Source organism: Thunnus albacares, chromosome 1 (genome assembly GCF_914725855.1).
Source record: "Thunnus albacares chromosome 1, fThuAlb1.1, whole genome shotgun sequence".
In the NCBI taxonomy this organism is placed as follows: Eukaryota; Metazoa; Chordata; class Actinopteri; order Scombriformes; family Scombridae; genus Thunnus; species Thunnus albacares.
In genome coordinates this window covers 9165025-9186257 of record NC_058106.1, presented here as the reverse complement: position 1 = coordinate 9186257, position 21233 = coordinate 9165025, and the positions used below count along the sequence as shown (strand labels likewise).

Here is a 21233-nt window from a genome sequence, read left to right as displayed (position 1 = left end):
AGTTGCAAATACCAGTAAATAATTTGCACTTGTGGGTTAAATTAGCAAGCACATTTTTATGACCATATTGAGCCAACAATCTTTTGATTACACAGCTTTCTCAGAAAAAGAAAACAGTTTAAATCCAGTATGAACATTGTTATATGACAGTAATATTACTTAATATAAAATGTATTGATATTTTAATTTTATTGTATGTCTGCATTTTTTACATTGTGAAATGGGGTGTATCTGGAGACAATTATTAGAAAATAAAGCCAATGAGAGTGAGAGTGTTGCTCGTCGTGACAAACCCACAGAGGATTCTCACTACTTTTGCAGCTCAATGGAGCCTTATAGCGTCATTGCTTTTGTTTACTGACCTCCAACTTTACTGTTTTGATTCAGTCCCACAGCTCTAATCACTGCCATTTCTATATGTAGGCAGCTGTTTTTAGTGAAACAGCTCTGATAAACTCATTGTACGCTACCTGCCCTTTTAGCAACTAGCTTTGACCAAAGTAGAGTATTTAGCTAAAGGGGCAGGTGTTTTTCTCAGGAGTTAGTGGTTGAATATTGGACTTACATTCATCAAGCAGACACAAACATGACTCTAAATGAATGCCAGTGTTGCCCTGTGTCTGCTAGATGTGTAAATAGGCAACTGTTTGTTCACCATGTAAACTTTATAGGGTGGTAATATATCAATGCTGTGTTTGTTAATGGCACAACAATGCAGGTTTGAGTCTACAAATGTGGTTTTATTTGGGCACAAGTAGTTTTCTTAGGAACTATTTGACAGTGGCGATAATGTATAGATAAACGGTTATTACCCTGATGAACTGTTAGTTCTTGCTCAATCATATCATTTTAGGGTCATGTTTAGTTTACTTGTAGTAGTAGTTGTAGTGCCTGTGGTCTTGGAAATGCTGCTTATTTACACTAATCGCTCAGCAGAAAAGCACCAGCTAGGTGTTTTAAAAGTAAATACTGTGTTGATTTAATGTTTGCATCTTGCAAGCACATTAATTCAGAGAGTTGATCAAATAGTTGTGACATGAGTGTATTTCACACAGATTTAATGCTGGAGCTTTGTATTGCCTTACACAGTTTATATTTACCTTTATGTCAATCAGCTGATCTCATCTGAATTGTCTTTCCAGAGAGTTAAGACAGTGAACTTAATTTAGAACACATCAACAGCACAGTGGGTTTTTAAAGGAGCACACTAACTGCTGCATTAATCTCTGCACCTCCTTTATGCACCAATCTCCTGCTGAACAGAATTACGTCTCCCAGGCCATGGTATACTGTAATTAGTTTTATTTTGGGCTCAAATAAAATATAACGGGCCCTTAGAGGTCACCTTATAATGACAGCGTTGATACTTTGATAAGAGTATTTAAGAAAGTAAACAAAGGTTTTAAAAAAAGGATATTAAATATAGCTGAGTTCATTTCTAATGAACCAGGCAGATGTTTTAGTCAGCATATCCAGCCTGGTAGAGCTTGTAAGCTGTACTTTTGTTTGTTTGTTTTGATATCTGTTAGGCTGACTGCCATTGCTGTGGTGTGTTTTACACGGTATTCTGTTTTTTACTTGGGGAAAGACCTAAAATGCTGCACTGAATAGTTAATGCACAAGCTTTCCCCGGTTTTGGTTGAATTATTGTGGCATTACTTTGTATCAATATTTGATAGTGTAGCGAGCTGCACAAAAAAATGTCATAGATCAAGAGGAAAATATGCACGATACATGCCATAAAACACAGAGAAGAGGAATATTAATTGAAAAGAGTGTAATTAAGGAGGGTGTTACTGTAATTACAGTCAACACATTTACAGCACATGGGATTAATAATATCTTTACTGTGTGTGATTGAGCCTGTTTTGACCTGAATGTGTGATGAAGAGAATAGCTTCAATTCTCGTCACAAAAGAGCAACCAGTTCAGCGTCTGATGGCGTGGGCTTTGAGCAGACCTGTCTGACACAGACATCAATGAGGTCGGTCTTCTGAGGCTAAGCTTAGGCATAATAATTAATCTTGTTTGACATCATCATCCTCGGTGTCACCTAGCAACCGTCCACCTGCCTTAACGATACCACAATAGAGGCCTGTCATTGGCTGTCTGGGGTGGGGCTTTCACTGGTTACGATGCAAATGCCTTGATGTTAGAGGAGTGAAAATGCAGTGGAGGCTAAATCCACTGAAACTCAATTTATGTAACATTTTATTTAAAACTTAATGGAAAGAGAATTTTATTAACCACCTTATATTAATTGCTAACTTAAGGTCTGAACATCACACTCTTCTTTACCATTACAATGAGTACAAAAGGAAAAAAGGGTCATCACCTCCACCTCTGATCTTTTCTCATATTTTTTTCACGCTTTAGACCTTTTAAAGTCTACTTTGAACACCTGATGACTGCGCAGCAATTATGTACAGTAAGATGGAGGACAACATGAGAACATTACAATCTTTAATTTGTTTTCAGTCGTGTGTTAGCAAATCCATCTTCTGGAGCTTTCATTAAATCTCCATGAGTTTGATTTGCTCTTCCATTCACCTAACTAGAAAAAGAGACAAGCAACACCACCTTTTTTTTTAAAGACTTACACACATACATGCCATAATGTGCACCAAGGAACACACACATACTCAGATGCTTATGCTCACAAAAAGTCAACCTGTAAGACAACATACAGTAAAGTAAATCTGGTAGTCAGTATGGTCTCTGTCTCTCTAAAAGACTCAGTTGACAAACACTGCATTTACTTTAATATTGCCATTATGAGCTATTACTTGCTATCTCTCTCTCTCTCTCACACACACACACACACACAGTGCAAAGTGCACAGATTCAAGCCTAACAGCTGTCATCTGCAGAGAAGAGAGAGACCAAAATGCCTCTCAACCGACAACTGGAAATTGCAAATGGCAGTGTGCTCAGGTAAAAGACTGTGACTGTGTTCCTCACCGTGTTTACTCCTAGAAAATTGGAGAATAACAGGCTGTCATACGGTGACACATCAGCCTTTGTTAAAGAAATTACTTTGCTCTTCGCCTAGCTCTCTGATGCTCGGCCTCCTGGACAAATTGTCCATTTGGCGAGTGCAGTCTAAATGGAACTGCGTCTTCGGCATGTTGCTCTGAAGCACAAAGAACTGGGGCAGATAGGAATCCAATTATCCAAGGCAAATAATGGATGTCTCATTTAAGATGTGCGGCTGTTGCGACAGTAATGGCACCGCCACAATTTTCCTGAAGCCACTCTCTATCAACGACATCATCTTCTGCTCAACACTAACTCATCTATAGCCATATACTGCAAGCTGTCAAGTATTACAGATCATAATAAATCTTTTGAAGGCATGGGTAACACGGTTGTCAAAGATAGAATATTTACTCACATGTAGCGTAGGTGTTGGTTCTGAGCGAAAGCTCGAGGCTGGATCACCTTCAGGTTGCAATTCATGATTGTTCTGAAATGACAAATGATAAAATACAGATGAAACTGTGAACAGACCACCAAAACAAAGGCATGTCTTTTCTCTCTGGTACGGGCACATACAAACACATTCACATGGTAGCACAGTGTTATGATCATATAACTGCATGTAGGCCATTTAGATTTTTTATATTTCCCTTCTTATTTTTGGTGCATTTCATTGTGCTCGTGCCTCTGTTCCTCATCTTGAGCTCCAATCTTTTTTTTTTAATCTCTGGCAGTTAGAAAATGTTTAACCATGTGGGCAGAAACAAAAAATGAACATGTTTAAAATACACAAAATGGTGGCCTCATAGTAAGGAAACAACCATGCAGTACTGATACATTTCAAGACATTTTTTTGTTTCTGCTGCAGTAATCCACTGCAACGAGTCAGAATAGTTCTTTGTCTCTTCCAATTCCAACTTTAATTCCAACTTTAACTTCAATCCGCATGTATACACCCCGGAGCTCAGCTCGAAATAGAAATTCACTTTGAACCGCCATTTGATGAAAGATTTGTGAACTTGTGCGTCTTTACTCTAAAGCGAGTGAAACCTCTGATTATGGCGTGCATTCTTTCACATCCCTTCATTGTGTTCACTTGTATCGAGTGAAATAACTGTGAAATTAAACTAATCCTCATTTTGCAGGGGACCCCGTGGACTCCTCTCAAGGAGTCCTGGAATTCCCAGCACCCCAGTTTGGGAACCACTGTTCTAGGCTACAATGGTAATGACTTCTAATCGTGTAATCACAGATGTCTCTCACCAAAGAAGTCATTGACATCATCAGTGAGCGCCTCATAACACAGTGTGCTGATTATACCCAGCTGCTGGTGCCAATTACCTTCTAGAAGTCTGATCACACCTCTGTGGCGTTTGACTGGGATGTGGTGTTTCATCACCCAAAAGTTCCAAAAGTGGGACTCTGGGACTTCCAAGGGTCCTTGAGAGGGTTTGGGGGATCCTTGAAAACCGTCAAAGGAGTTCCCCAGAAAAATAATTAACAAAAATGTCCCCATTATTTCAGTGCCTGGAAATTAGCACAACAACAGATGACTGTTGAGCTTGATAACTCAATATAAAATTCTATGTTAAAGTTAGGAAAGCCTGGATCCAATTACATTTATTTAAATGAGTAGTCTTTGTGCAAGTAAAGTTTTCCAAACCTCACAAAGAGCCAAATGAAAGGTAATAGCACTTCATCAAAGCATTTATTTTACCTGAAGGGTGCTTTTGAAAAATCCAAGAGACTACACTATTTATCTTCTCTAATCTTTAGAAAAAATCGTTTTGTGGTAGGAAAAAATAAAATATTCACCTATTAAAAATTAAAAATGGTAGATGTGGTAAGTGCTAAAAGGCAACTACCTGAAGTTATGTCGACTTTAGCATACATGTTAGCAGAGTGATACATCAGACTGATCACATTAATTCAGTTTCATTTTTTTGATCGAGTTTACTCTAACCAAAAAATAAATCATTACTTAAATGAATAGTTCAGCCTTTTGGAAAGTATACTTATTAGCCTTTGCCAAGAAATAGTTGCATGCAATTCCCTGTAAAACCACAAATCCTTGTTCTTACATTTCTTTAATGTACACATTCAACAAGAGGCTTGAGGATTTTTTGTGTTTTGCTTTGAACAGAGATTGATATGAGATTGACATGGCTTTCACTCTTAGAAAGGAAGCAAATAAATGTATTTCCCCAAATGCTGAACTATTCCTATAATGTTATTGTGACTTAAATCTGAAAAGGTTTGTGTATTGAATGATAACTAATGAATTTATCAGCACAAAAGCAACAGTAATTATATCACACTTGTGACTAGAAAGGTGCAGATATAAGAATAAACATAGTGAATGCAGCATGCTTCTTTCTCTGGAGATTAATGTATTGTCATATAACATTTAAAAAGTCAATGTTTATTTTTTATGAATTATTACAATTAATAATTACAATCAAATACAGTAGAATATAAAATAAGGTAACGTAAACTATTCCAGAGCAACTATGGCTCAATCATCCCTCCACACTGCTAACAGCCCCATAACGTAACGTCATACAAGGTAACAGCCTTCCCTGAGAAGGCTCGACTCCAGTCGGGAGGAGCCAGTGTCCCCAGACAAGGCAGCAGGAGAGAGGTGGTGGTAATGAGAAAAATGCTAATTTAGTGGTGGAGATATTGCACTTGGCCTCCCTGATGAGGGATCAAGGGGATCAGGGGAGAGGCCAGCTCTGACTTTGGAGGGCAAAGGAGAATACTGTTCCCTGCAGAAAGGGAAAAAAAAAAGGAGGCCTGGAGGCGGCAGCTGAGAGAGGATTGGCGGGGGTGAGAGGAATGTAAAGGGTGTGACCTCATAGTGCAGGGTAGCAAAGCAGGAAAGGAGCGTAACATTGCTTTAAGAAGTGAAGAGATGAGAATAAAAAAAAAAAACACAACGCTACACCAGGGACCCTTAATTCAATTTTCCCTGCTGCTTTTTAGCATTATTTGATCAGTGGCTAAGCAAAGCAAAGGGGATGTTCCACTGGTGTGTGACTGTCGAGAATTAAAAGCTTGTTTAAACATCAGCTTGCGTTACGATCAGAAACATACCCTTCATTCCCTCTTCTCTCTGCGCAGCTCAACTAACACATTGTCATCTCCTCAGAGAATTAGCTGGGATTGTGTCACTTTCTGAGAGGTATCGGACACTAAATCCTGATGCGTTGCTGGTGATGCTGCAGCTGCAGCCACTTGTGTTGTAAGCTGAATTACAGCCTAATGGAAAACAGGGATTAACAGCGGTACAGGTTACACTTTCGTTTTCCAGATCTGGAACACAGTAGGACTGAAAGAAGTGAAGTGTCTGTCACTAGTCTCCCCTCACTCCCTGCCAGATAACGGTGTCAACACTCACAGTCTCTGTAGTCCAGTGTAGAGCTCCATATCCACGTCTCTCAGAGTCTGCAGGCCTGTCCAGTTCTCTATGTGTCTGTAAACAAGAAAGAAAGAGAATCGTAAATGAGAGGTTCCTGTTCATCCGAGGAAAAAGAAAAACAAACCAGAAGACAAGCCAAGATTTTTTTTTCCAGTCCCAAGTTGCAAAACTGAGACTGCATGTGTTGTCAAAGTTTTTTGAATCCATATTCATTTAAATTGCAATTATTGGAACAGTTCTGACAAAGCACTCTCTGCTGCCCTCTGATAGATTTAATTGCCAAGAGGCAGCTTCTGGAGCTTAATCTATGTGAGGGGAAGTGTGAGGGGGACAGACCAAATAAATACCGCAGATGGTTTTACTTCTACTAATACTATCAGACTCCCAGGAAAAACTCTTCTATGTGGTGGGATAAAAGTCGGGAAGCTGGCACCTTTAAATTAGCTTTAGGAAAAAGAGCATTTGCAAATGATTTGTTTGTTATGGTTTGGAAATGAAATAGGCACACACACAGGGCACACCAGTTTCAATTAAGCCAGGGAAATGAGGAGACGTAGCAGAGGACACAGCAAAGGCTTTATTGCTTTGTTTTGGAAAGAAGAAAATATGATTAAATGCTAAAGAGAACTTCACTCTAAATGTCAAATTTCAAATCAGTGCTATGAACCAAATAATCAGTGAGACACATACAGAGTTTTTTACATGGCAGGATGACAGCTGGCTTTTAATTTGGAAGGTGCTATACAGATAACCTGTGTACACATACAGTTTAGACACGTGGAGAAACAAATCTATTTACATGTACACTGTATACATAGTCGTATAATAATCTTGAGATTTGATTTACATTCACTGTTCATCATTCAATACGATGTCTGTGATCAGATAGGGGTTTTATGACAACAGCAGCAAACATTCCTGCTGTTTTTGGCAAACCCTGTGCTCCACTACCATATCTATTGGCTTTTGTGCATCTAGTGTACAATGATGAGGCAGCGTCTGAGACATTCTGTTTATCTGAGCTCTGCGCTCTGGGGTGCATCACCTGCTTTAGTGGAGAGGAGAATACAGGTTTGCCAAATGTAACCAGCAGTGTTGAAACTCCACTGCGCATTTCTTTATAGGTGGCTACTGGGTTGCCAATTTTTTTATGAAGGCTGGCAGGTGGGAGCAGTTAGCGGTAAGAGAACATGACTGTTGCTGTTTCAGGATGTTTTTCCAGTCAATGATTTTAAGCTTTGATTACATTCAGAATACCAGCAACTGTGGCCATAATGTGAGCTGAGTCACAGTGAAATTGAGCTTGGATTTGTCAAATGGTTTGGGAGATTGGAACTCAGTGCAAAATAAACATGATTTGTCCAGGTGGACCACTGACTGAGAGCATTTTTACACTGGGTTTGTTTGCTTTAGTCCTAAACCTAACCCTAACCCTACCCAGATTTAATTGTTTCCCTCCCCCTGCTGGTCTGCTTTAACACTTTTTTACTGCTGTTCGGATCCACACTCACTTGTATAGTCATTTTGTCAACAAAGTGCACCTGTTTACTACCATTGCCAGGAAACAACAATGGCTCCCATTTACACTTGTGATTTCAAGTATTTCAGATGAGATTTCAGACACTTTCATTTACACTCAGCCACATATGTGATTCTCTGTTGACAAGATCACATATCTAATTGCAATCTGTCCTGGTATTCCCAGCCTACATGGAAATAAGTACCAGCCCAACTCCAGCCTAGATGGTGGTGATAATGCAGCAATTACCAGTTAGCAATTACAGCTAGCTAGCTAACATGCATTTACACCTTTTTAACAACTGGTTAGAATGCAGCTGAGAAATCAGATTTCAGTACATCTCAAATGCTTCTAGGATGCATTTATACTTAGCTTTTCTGAGATTGGATAGTATCCAATCTGCCCAAGATGCATAAAGAAACTGAAGACACTATTGGGTAATACAACAAAATCAGGGAGTGCATCAGTGTTGCATAATACCACTCATTCATAGACACACCCATACAACCATTCATACACTGAAAGCCGAACACTGTATGATACCAAAATGCATGCGAGAGTTAACAAATGTGTTCCTGAAAATGTGTGGCAGCTCTAACTGCTTCATGCCAACAGAGTCACAGAGGTGATGTTGAACTGAAGGCAGCTGATTCTGAAGGCAAGGAGCTGAGTCATTAATGTGACATGCTAGCAAACAGGACGGATTCCCCTCGCAAGGCGCTGCTTATTCACAGCACTGCTGTGTTACCCCAGCGACAGAACGAGAGGGCAGGCTCAGACTGTGTGGAAAGTAGTAGAAAAGTAAAGATTTACAGAAGTTTACAAAAGTAAACATTCAAAATATTTTTTTGTGAAGATAGTGTTAGGTGATTGACATTTTCAGCCCTTGAGTGGGCATAGAACTCTTCCACTTGAATCATCTGTACAAACAATGACCAAGTGTGGAAGACTGTAAACCTAACTTAGCATTCCTTGAAATTCTTGTAAAATTAGCCTAAAACGCCTATTAAGGGCATGCCTACAGTGAATTGAAAGTTGTTCTTAAACCATTAGGAGTACATGCATGGTTTTGGTCTCTTTTGAAAGGTAACACTTTTTTTTCAGAATCACAGTAAGTGCTACTGGGACTGAATGATAAAAGTTTGAACACGCTGAGGTAAAAGGTTTTCATTTCCAACTGAATATTTTTGCAAACAGATACCTGCAGATGACCTATAGCTGGGACTTATTAGCTGGAAAACACAATGGGACCACAGAATGGAGCCGTACCTAGTCCAAGTTCAAATTTAATAACAATACCATATAAAATGAATATTTTACACATTTTTCTAAGGGCATTTCTAGGCGTCTTGCAAAAAAAGGCCATTTAGAGAAACCAAATAACCCTGCTTCAGAGTAACTGAAGCATAAACACATTATAGTGCTTTGTTCCCCTGTTGAAACTAAACTTTGTGCATATAAAAGAGTAAAAACAAGTGCTATGGTGGAAAAGCAGTTTATATAAAAAGTAACACACAGCAAACTATTTAAATTTACATAAATGCCAAGTTGTGGCTTTATAGAAACCACTAAAGCTGCATATTGTCATTTTTTGGAATTTCATTGGCTATTCGAAATGCCAGTTATCAGCAGACTCTGTCCCTATTGGCTCAGTCTTCACATGAAAGAAAAGGGGCAGGCACTTCCTTTCAACATGGACTCTCGTTGGTTATTGAAGGCTGTGGACAGGACATGGAAGCTCCTATTGGATCAAGTGAGGTGTCAATTGAAACATCAGTGTGCAGCTGCCATTTTGATACTGACGTGGATAATATTTACATGCTAACTTGAGTTATAAAAAAGAAAATACCTGGAAGATTAGGACATCTGCCGGCTAATTTGAAATGATGCAGCAGCCATTCATGGATATTTATTGATGTAATAATGTGTTTTACTGGATTGGATCGACTGGACCTTTGCCAATGTAATAAGACTGTTTTTGTCGGAGTTGTATCAGGGGGTTAATGACAAAAGTCAACCACAGGTGCTAAAGAGTACAGCAGTGATAAATATGCATTCAGGAGACTTAAAATTCCCTTCCCCACACCAGTAATATAGTGAATGAAGTTACAGACTGAACCTGTTATAGGAGAACTTCTTCATACTCAATCAATTTGATCTTAGAGTCAGAGTCAATGTTGGATCTAACATTGTAATGGTATCCTTTTTGTGCTGGTCATATATGCAGGGCTATATATTTAATACTGTTAAACATTACATTTTATTGTGAACTTCTAAACTGTGCATTTGAATAAAATAAACAACATAGTGGGTACTTTTACACAGCTATCATTTAAAAAAGTCTCAGCTTTCCTTAGAGATGAATTTTAACTTTTGTAATTGTTTGTGACACAAATTAATTAAACCCAGATTAAGTCACATGAAAAGTGAAAAATATTCAACCAACATATTTCAACACAGAGCCTTCATAGACACCACATTATGGATGAGTCTTTATCAATTATCCAGTGATGGCTATAGGCACATATTTGGCCAGCCTCTAAGGATGTTGCCTCTAATATTATTTGTTACTATTATTTTGTTCATAATAGTATATGAACAAAATGTTGTAAATAGTGAAAACTACAACATAAACTGTCATAGAATGCAGACACGAAAATAATTGAAAAGCTAGGTAAATTTTAAAAACAAGCCAAAAATCTTAAAAAACAACAAAACTCTATTTTATTAAATATTGAAAATACAAGGCACACTTGTGGTCCCCAGTTGGTGTCCGGCTGGGCTTTGTTTACTGTCATCTCTCTGCTGCTGCTGTCAAATAAAGGCATAAAAATGCCCTAAAATATTTTTTTAGTGAAAAAATTCTCATTCATGCCTCTCAGATACATCAACCCCTCAGACTGACCTTATCAAGATAAATCAATCTGGAATTACAAAGATAATATCAACTTCCTTAAGAAACAGAAAGCAGCTCTCTGGATTTATAATTCCAGAGGCATCTGAGAGGGATGAATATAGATTTTAGAATTGTAGAGTTTTATGGTTATTCAATAAGATTGTTTTGCAAATTTTGGCAGGAAAAAAAATTAAATAACCTACATGATAAGAAACAATACAGAAACCAAGGCCTTGTTCAAAACATGTGGTTCTCTGAAAACGATAAAGGCCTCAATATGGAGCTTGAGCTTTAACTGCAGTAAGTACTTGACAGATGCCTCAGTTTCAATACATTTTCATTTTATGTATTATTTTTTTTATTAGGATAAACATGTAAAGCATTAGCAGCTTTGGGCCTTGCTCAGTTTAGAAACTGCTTTCCAGCAGGTTTCCTGCCATCCCACAGTGAGGACGAAGAACAAGAAAATAGCATAAAAACAAGACAAACAGAGAAACAATAAAAGCTGACAAGTTAGTTCATGGGCTGAACAACAGTACTGTTTTTAGGAGTGAATGCCCAATAAAAGAAAACAGCATTTGGCAGAAAATAGCATTTTTTTTTAAAGAATACAGACATGTTACACAGAATTCAAAAGAAACAGAAACAGAAAGAGATTGATTATTGAAATGTTACATTTGCAAAAAATGGAAATTAGGAAGTTGTTGTCAAGAGCCACAACAAAATAATTTCTAAATAAGAATCAGCTGAGCAGTTTCTAAAAGAGCTAATTCCGAGAATCATACCTTGCATATTTAAAATGTTAACAGTTGTTTTTATTCACACTTGCTAAGGCTAATTTGGTGCACTGAAATAGGTTGACAGTCTCATATTGTTTCTGCCCTAATTTGGAAAGTGTTAACAGGAATTTAGCATCTGCAGTGATTAAATACAGAAAATAATTTGACCAGCTTGCATCAATGGGACATCATTTCAATTATATTGTATACCCTAGTAAAATACTGATGCAATATTGTGATATGAAAAAGTATAATTTATGTGAGCACAAAATGTTTTCATTTGCAGCACCACTTTATGTGCTGTGATATAATTTTGCACTATTCCCATTTTCATCATGCTGCTGTCAACAGACAGCACAGAGGAAGCAGGCAACACCTCCCTGCGGACCTGAGCACGTTGTCTGCTCAGAACCTCTGATTGTCCGCGGCACATTGAATATGCATGTGGATTAGACTGCTGTGAAAAGATGGATATGAATAACAAAGATACTATGATAATACAGGGGCGTTCAATCTCTGTCATGTTATTCCTAGATCCTTGGAGGATGCACAAATAAAATGGTACAAAAATAAAATCAACCTAATTTGAAAAGTAATGGAGATGCTATCATTTTTCATTTAGGGCATTCAAATACACACTCTTGTCCAGACTTAAATGAGTGAGACAGTACAATAATTCTAAATCACTACTTTGTCAAAATAAATATTACACAGAAGAAAGAAGATTTAGGAAAAAATTAGATCTTTTTCTTGACAAGATTAGAATGAAAGTCTTATTTCTTTTCTTTCCTATCTGTCTTTAAATTGTTTGCTCTCTGTACAGTATTTTATGAAAGGACAGTTTTCTTAAAGTGCTATCGTAATAGATTTGCCGTGACATGACTTGATTAATAACTGGTAAGTGCATAGGATATGAAAAGGATATGATCAGAACAAATTGTACAGGCAGATTTGTCAGCTAGCTCTCTAACATACAAGCCTATGAAATTACAGCCACCTTCCATCTGCTTTAGAAAATGGCCTCCAACAAAGTACAATCTGAACTGGGTGGCAGGGTGGTTCAGTGCTTGAGGAGAACACCCTGGAACCAAACAGTAACAGATTCGATCCCAGCAACAGCCATCTGTTGTGTTGAAGTGGCCCTGGGCTACACGCTGAACCCCTACCTGCTATCTTGTTCTAAGCTTCGTGAATGTGACAAAAACTCCAGTTTTTCATTTCTTAATAGGTGAACAAAGATATAAACACTATAGAAGTCAAATGTGAAAGAGGATGATGCCAATTTGAACATCACATACTGAGTAACTCTAAGTTAAGATAAAGAACCAGTTAGAAGCTCTCTGCTCTTTTTCAGCAGTTGCTATTGATGTATGGAAGTTTATTAGTTACAAAACTATTGAGCAAGCAAAGAACAAATTTGAGTAGTAATGTGCAAGTCAGAATGTAAGGACATTTAGGAACTGATTAGTTTGTACAAAACAAGTTTTGAATGCAAAAAACAGACTCTAATTGCTGTTTTGCACCACAAGAAAAACTCCACCGTGGGACTTTTTATTTCTGAGCAAATAATGTGAATTTCTTTGCTCCATACTGTCAAAGTACCAAACTCAGTTATGGCACTTTGTATCCCTGCATGTTAACACTGACTGAGAGGGGAACAAACTCCACTGAAATTGACTTGAAAGTCAAGTGCCACCCGGTTAGACCTTCATATGTGGCCTCTTGAGAGCAGCAAAACAAGATGTAAACACAACACTGTCATATTAACATTTTATTGTATATAGTTATTATGATGAGTATATTAGCCTATTCATCATGGAACAACATTATTTTATCATCTTTTGGAGTCATATTTCTGGCTCCCTGACAAATTTAAGTCAAATATTCATCTCCTTTTAGCTCTGGTTTGGCTTCCACTGACTCCTAAGGGAAACATCCTGCTCTTCAATGGCTAAATGTTCCACAATTAGCTAGTCCCTAACTTCGGTAACTGTGTTGGACAAGTAGCTTTTTTTTAGGGCTTTTTCATGGAAAACAGCTGACTGTTGCAGTACCAAGTGAACCAAAATAGTAAAGTTGGAGCCCTTAATCCAAAAGAATGAACTCAAAGATGCTAAAATGCTCCATAAAGCTGAAGGGAACTGCAGAGTCAGGTGATAATTCTCTGTGGTTTTGTCACTGAGGACAACTGCTTTCACATTACACACACAGTCACCTGATCCATTGGTAATACAAATATTGATCAGTGCAGCTTTAAATCTGCTTTGGGTCCATTTATTTGTTTTGTCACTGATGAGCTTCCATAGATCATTTGTCTTTAGCAAGGCACTTCCCTAACTTCCCCAACTAAATAACCTGCTTAGTCACCAACTGTAGGCAAGCATGGTTTTTCATGGTAGTTCATGAAAAAGATTAGAAACAGATATTTAGTGAGTAAACTGCACAAAATCATGCCTGTAACATGAAGATGTGTTGTTGTGTGATGAATATGAAATTATTTTGATGCTACCACTGAACCATTCCCTCAGCTGAAATGTGTGGTAATATAAAAACAAGATACATGGGGGCCCCTGTAGCACAAACACAGAATATCTTCTGTTTCTTGGTAATCTTCCCTGATTCTGCCCATTGTTTCCAATACTGCTGTCTGTGTGTGATTTACGACTTTGTTGGGATGATCTACAACGCTCGCACAACCACCTTAATGGGAAAATGTTTAATAAAATAGAATGTCTCTGGTGTGTTCCTGGGATATTGATCTACATTCTGCCTCCCTCTCTGTTTTTATAGAGGCAGAGCAGCACTCCTCTACAGCCCAAACACTTCAGAGTGGGGACGCAGCGGTGAAGTAGCACTCCTCTAGATTAAAGCACACGCCTAACATCAATCAGATAACCTGTTTTTCTTTGTGTGCTTTTTTTTAAATGCTTGACTCATAAGTATCTGCAAGCTGCATTGTTAAGATTTGGCCCGAAAGATGTATGAAAAGAACACAGAAGAAGTGGGGAAAGATGAAAAAACAGGAAAGTAAGCTATTCCCTTCAACATTTACTGCAACTCGTAGGATGGAACAAGTCATCCTCCAAACCAATCATGAGGGACATTTGGCATTCAAAGCTTGTAAATGGGAATCAAGTATTACGATCTCTCCAGCTTTGCTCACTGAGACAAACCCACGCCTGTTACTTCTATGCAAATGCAATCACACGCACAGGCAAACAGATGTACCAGCTTCCTTCCTAATGTATGAGCCTATGAAATTATAACCGCCTTCAATCTGTTGATCAGAATCTGATTTATAAAATGGCCTCCAACAACAGTATTAATATGCAAAGCCAACTGGGCTGTTCTTTCACTCGTCTTCACCTTTATTTCTCCAGAGAGATTTGTTAGAGCCCCACCCTTCATGTTCATACAGTCACACACCATGATGGGGGCTGGGAAGCTATATTAGTGTTGCAAGTGGAGTGCCTTGCTCAGGTGCACTTTTAACATCAGGTACTATACATGGAAACGTAGGAGTGGAGGAAGGAATTTCTCCTTTGCTTTCCTCTCACATCTCCCTGTTGGTCATAAGACATTAAAGGAGCATGCATGCTCAGTGAGTCTTCCTTTGATAAATAAAGGTTCAAATAAAAAAATGATTCAGTGTTCATATTGGCAGGGAGAAACATCATAGAAATAGATGAGGCCAGTGCTCTTCTCCAGCACTTTTTTACTGGAAAAATATGAAAAACCGGCAAATTGTGACAATTTGTCTCAATTACATTAACAGCAGAGACTGTGAGCTGGAGAATATGATATCGATATAAAAGTGACAGGCAAAATTGACCAAATTACAGCTATATTAAAAATGATTCTCCTGCATAGAAACGATAGATTCAATACTAAGGATAAAGCCCAATTTTTCCAGCAACTGGGACATGGGTACAGAAAAATGGAGAAAGGGAGAGAGTGGTCTCACAAAGGGATTTCAGTTCAATACAAAGCAAAATGAAAAAATAGCCGGAATGAAATTTCAATTGATTTCTTTAGTTATCAGAGGTTTTCCAGGGACTGATCCTAAAGGGAAGGGATGGCCCGAATCATGGACCGATCAGCCAAACAGTTGCTTCTACTAAGTGCTGGTCCCTGTAATCGTGGCCATTACTCACTTACTGTGTGGATAGTTACTCCATCTTGACTGTATATTAAGAGAACACTGTGGTTTTTATTAATATCTGTCGGCACTTTTAGTCTTTATTCTCCAAACAACCTCTATTCTTTGATGCTGTTCTCTCTTATTATTATGAGCTAGGAAATCATGGGTTTGTATGCTCTGACATACACTTGGGTAGATCAAATTGTTAAACCATGAGACACGCATGCAAGGTCAGACAATGTTTGACCATTCATTAAGAGAGCTTTGTATATTCTGGGCATTACTATAACCTTTAGATTATATGTGTTTGAATATGTGTTTGTGTGTGTGTCATTCATTTACAGAAATCAGCATCAGCTAAACTGTATCTTGACTCCATTCTGTGAAATCCTGATACAGGGGCTCATTTTTTATATTAGAAACTTGTGATTAATTCTTTTATTCAGTCCCTAAAACTAAACCATAAGTGCAGAGTGAAAATAACTGTCTGCCAGTTTACCATTCAGTTCACTTCTTGCGTGCGTGAGAACTGTGCTGTTCTGAAGCCTTGCCAGAGCCATCAGCTCAGAGTGTTTTAACACTGCTAATATTCCCAGCCAGGATGCCATCCCACGGCTGCCCTCAGACTGTTCTGTGTCACCGGTTTACCGATCCAGCCTTGGGTGGAAACTAAGCCTCTGAGTGTCACTGCTCGCTACAGGCTCAGCCAATCCACAGCAGAGATTTGGCAGGGCTAAACGTCGTGGGAGCATTGGTCCGTGCACTGAAAGGTATCAACGCTTCGCACATGACTAAGCTCAAGCATTTCTGCCCAAAATGAAAATGACTATAATGAGTGTGCCATTTTGCCAAGTGTCATTAGGCTATGATCCTCTATGGATTCAGCTGACTCCATATTGGAGTTACTCAGCTGTAGCTCAGAAAGCGATGGATCTGCAGATCAACGGATGCCACTTTCAACACTGTACACCACCATCTGTGCTGGATAATAAGCAGCGTACATCAACACTGTCAACCCACAGTTATCATTACACCAATAAATGCTCTATCTTAAATACAGGCCATTTTCAAATTGCGGTAACACCCTTTAAGTGCCTCATTAATTCATTTTAAAATATATGTACTGTATAGCATTTAGAGGAATCTGTGAAAGCTTTGTCTTCATGGCAGTCAGGAACTTCAAGCAGCTTTAATTTCTTTTGCCACTTGGGGGCAACAGAACAAGCAACATTAGCATTCATTTCGAGTCGTGTTTCTGGCTACCTGGATAATAATGGTCGAAAATTCACTCTACTTTTAGCTATATTTTGGTCTCCACTAACTCCTGAGGGAAAAATCTGGCTCTTCAGCTGTTAAATGCCTCACCGTGTTCACTGGCTAGTTATGACTTGCCAGTTGGTACTAGGCAGGTAGCATACAGTAGGTTTATCAGAGCTTTCATGCTAACAACAGACTCTGGAAAATTAGAAGGTAGTTGATGAGAATGGTGAGAGTGAATCAAATCAATTAAGTTGTGCACCATAAAACCAAAATAATTTGTTAAAAGTTGTTAAAAAAAAACCAACAACTGCAGAATCAGGTCACTTTCTGTGAACTTTGTCACAAGCAACTCCTTACACATTAATTTGAGCCATTGAATTATTGATGAAATATTTATCATAAAAGCATCAATTAATTTACAATTCCTGCTGTTAAGCGTTTAATTTCTGCTGTTTGTCCAACAGTGGGATATCTCATCTTGGTGAAATTAAAAAAAAATCAATAGTGTTTTGGAACACTTGAGTCAAAATAAAATAATCTGAACAATTTAACAGACAGACAGTCTGTTACCATTGTGAACAAGGATAATCAAAGATGAAACAACTCCACATCACAGCTTTTTACATTTACATCTGTCAGACAGAAAAAGGAAACTTGAAAGAATGAAAACATCAGTAAATGAACAAAACCCCAAAAGAGTGAGGAAAATCCAAAACTTAAGGCGAAATAGGAAATTTTTCTAAACATGCTAAACAAAATCACAATGATCCTAATAACAAACACGTGTTGTTAGGTTCAAGCCTATGGCCCATGAGAAACAAGATGATGGAGGGCAGACACACAAGGCTTTCTGCTACTGTCAGCAATTATCCCTCAACTCTTTTTAGAGCTCCACTGTCCTGCTGAGCATGATAATGTTTAATCAAATAAGTGATCGTATAGCACTGGGTTTCTGCCAGAAATGCCATACTGCATGCAAATGTGGGAGACCTTTAGCACAGAGATATTTGGTGCTCTTAAAATACATCCCATCTGGAGACATGCATAATTATTGGAATGATATACATCTGAACTCGTTCCAACACCCCATCCTTTGCACACACAAGACAGAATCTCAAAGCAGACTATGGAAGTATAGTATATATGGTTATATTTCATACTATACCATGGAAGGTATTGTACAGTGATGAAAAGTAGGACAGAGAAGGACTGAACAAGATAGGATGGGAGAATAGGATATAGGACACACTGGAATAGAATAGGATAGAATAGCATAGGATAGGATAGGATGGGATAGGATAGGATAGAATAGCATAGGATAGAATAGGATAGGATAGGATAGGATAGGATAGGATAGGATAGGATAGGATAGGATAGGATAGGATAGGATAGGATAGGATAGGATGTAGGACAGAATAGGATAGGACATGATGTAGGACAGAATAGGAGATAGGATAAAGGATAAGAATGGATGGGATAGGATATTGGGTATAGGATTTAGGGATAAACTAGGATAGGATATGATATAGGATAGGACATTGAGGTTATAGGACAGGACAGGATAGGATAGGGTAGGATATACTAAAGAGTACAACAGGCAGGGCAGGTAAGAAAGTAAAGAATAGAAGCAAGATAGGAAAGGACAGGATGGGACAGGGCAGGGCAGGATTTTAGACAGTTTCTTTATGGCGTTTGGTAAGTCGACATGAGAAGTTGTAGGTCTGCTGCTGCAGCATGATGCTCAATATTTTAAAATGCCCACTGCTGATTTCCAATGTGTTGTCATCCACAACATCCTCCTCTTTATGACTCGCTAATTATCCACACTCAATCTTTACATTAAAAAGACACCACATCCTATGTTCAACTACCTTCCTGATGAGGTGGCTTTGAAAAACAATCCTGCTTGTTATCTTAACTTTGATGTCAAAACCGTTATTACTACAAAGTAGAGAGGAAAGGAAAAGCTTAGTGACTAACACTGCAAGAATGAATGTATGAATTAATTTATTTGATGATTTAAAAAAACACATGTAACACTGCGCATACACTAAAAATCACTGTGCATGAAAACACAATAAAGCCCGAAGGGTTATTTCCATTGCGGTCCTCTAATATAACACTTAACACACCACAAGATAAAAGCAAAACAACAACAAGACAGCAAAAGAAGACAATACGATCAAGATATAAATAGCAATATAAATGCTCATGTTTTCTTGGTCATAAAAATTCAGAATTAAAACTGAATATGTTACATGGTACTTTGTAACAATTTCTTTAAGGCCACTTTAAACAAGTTCTGTGAAACACTCAGTTTCAGATTTGTAGGTAGATTATTCTGATAGCAGATAAACAAGCAGATTGAAAGTTAGGTGGAGAGAAGTAAAGATTTGGAAATGAGAATGAGGTAGAGACATATTGTGTACTGAGCTGCATTTAAGGGGCTTTGATTACAGATTACGACACCATCTGTTGTGAATGGTGGTCATACTGTACATGACAGGTAGCATATTTGAAATGCGATGCTTGCACCTCCTGTTGCTGCTGTTCCTGTTCATCTCGGGTAACTCTGAATAAAGACACTTCTCTGAAGGCCAGTGGTCCACAGTGGGATAACTCATGTCCTGGCAGAAACCATGGCGCTGGGCTTACAGCATGAGGAGTGGATTAAATGTTCTGTGCACGTCCTTCATGGAGCTAGTCTCCTCCAATTTCAGGATATGATAAATCTGCAGCTGAGGGGCATTTCTCCTGGAGAATTCAATTAGGTAAGAAAAGAGAAGAGGATCACAGTGATATTAGAAGGCTGATCGGAGAGCTCCTCGGCCCTCCCAGTAATGAACCGCTACCGTGACTAGATTGATTTGACTAGCCAAGCTCACAGTTCATCCTCTTTTTAAAGTCACTCTCAAAAAGCTGGATGTCATTGTGAAGGGGAGAAGTTTGAAATTTAGAATTGGATTGAAATACAAGTGAAGATTTGGATTGAGGGCTGCGGATTGAAGTGCCTGTATAGACACCTGCCAGCGTGTTGAGATAACCTTTAAAGAACTTTAAATCTTTTCATCTAATCTTTCCAAACCTGGCAAGACTTGACAGATTCTTAAGACCCCACCTCAGATCGATAACCCTGCTCTGTAATTACCTCACCTCTCAATTATCACTTAAATGCACTCTAAATGTCCTGACTCTGCTTTCTGCCTATGCAACGGGGATTTATTCATGAATACAACACCATGTCAATTGCAGGTAAATAAACACAAGTGAAGTGGCACCACTAAAAGTCTTATGCGTGTTGTATGCACATATTCTGTTCATGTCCACATTCTCCATCTGAAGCTGAGATCAGTTCACAGTCCTGAAAGAGAGTCTCAAGGATAGTACAGTATCTGATAAGAATCTCTTACTGTATGAGACTACATGACATTGGAACCACTATAATCACAATGATGAAATGGAGAAATTTACCTGGGTCAGACATGTCTGTCTTTAACACTTCTGATGTTTATCTGTATTCACTATGTCCTGCACTCAAAATTGTAGCTATTTCATCAATAGCTAATGTTCAAATATGGTTCAAAGTTGCCCATTTTCTATCTTCCTTTCTTTAATAGCACCAGGTTATCCCCAGGTCAGCTTATGTAACCAGGTTTCATTTATGATCCTGCCAGAGCAAGGAGCATCATCACAGTTAGACTGTAACCCAGTAACCGTGTAAGGTCAAAAAGCAAAAGTTCAACAAAAAGTTTTGCATTCAAGCCCAGTTTCATTATGAGTTGCTAAAAGCTTTGCCAAGCAATGAAACTTAAAGGATCAGTGTGTAGGATTTAGTGGCATCTAGCAGTGAGCTTGCAGATTGCAACTAATTGAATATCCCACCCCCTCCCCTTCCAAGTGTATAGGAGAAGCTACAGTGGGCCCTCTCTGGAGCCAGTATTTGGTTTGTCCATTCTGGGCTACTGTAGAAACATGGTGGTGCAACATGGCAGGCTCCGTGGAAGAGGACCCGCTCCCTATGTAGATATAAGGGGCTCATTCTAAGGAAACAAAAACACATAGATTCTTATTTTCAGGTGATTACACACTAATGAAAACATACTTATGAATATTATATTCCATTTCTGCCAATAGATCCCCCTAAATCTTACACACTGGTCCTTTAAAGTATTCTTCTTCGGGGTTCTACAATTTTAGGCATTCTTTTCTGAATGCTGAAGTCCCATTTTGATAAACAT

At 38.4% G+C, this 21233-nt stretch overlaps 1 protein-coding gene across 1 annotated transcript in view; it reads right to left on the bottom strand.

Moving 5' to 3' along the window:
- ntrk3b (neurotrophic tyrosine kinase, receptor, type 3b) overlaps positions 1–21233 on the bottom strand; it is a 180190-nt gene that overhangs the window by 135831 nt on the left and 23126 nt on the right. Inside the window, exons 2-3 of the mRNA XM_044370105.1 lie at positions 6380–6454; positions 3395–3466 (exon numbers count right to left, since the gene is read on the bottom strand). Of these exons, the coding sequence (XP_044226040.1) occupies positions 3395–3466; positions 6380–6454 (147 nt within the window). The remainder of the gene's footprint in view (positions 1–3394; positions 3467–6379; positions 6455–21233) is intronic.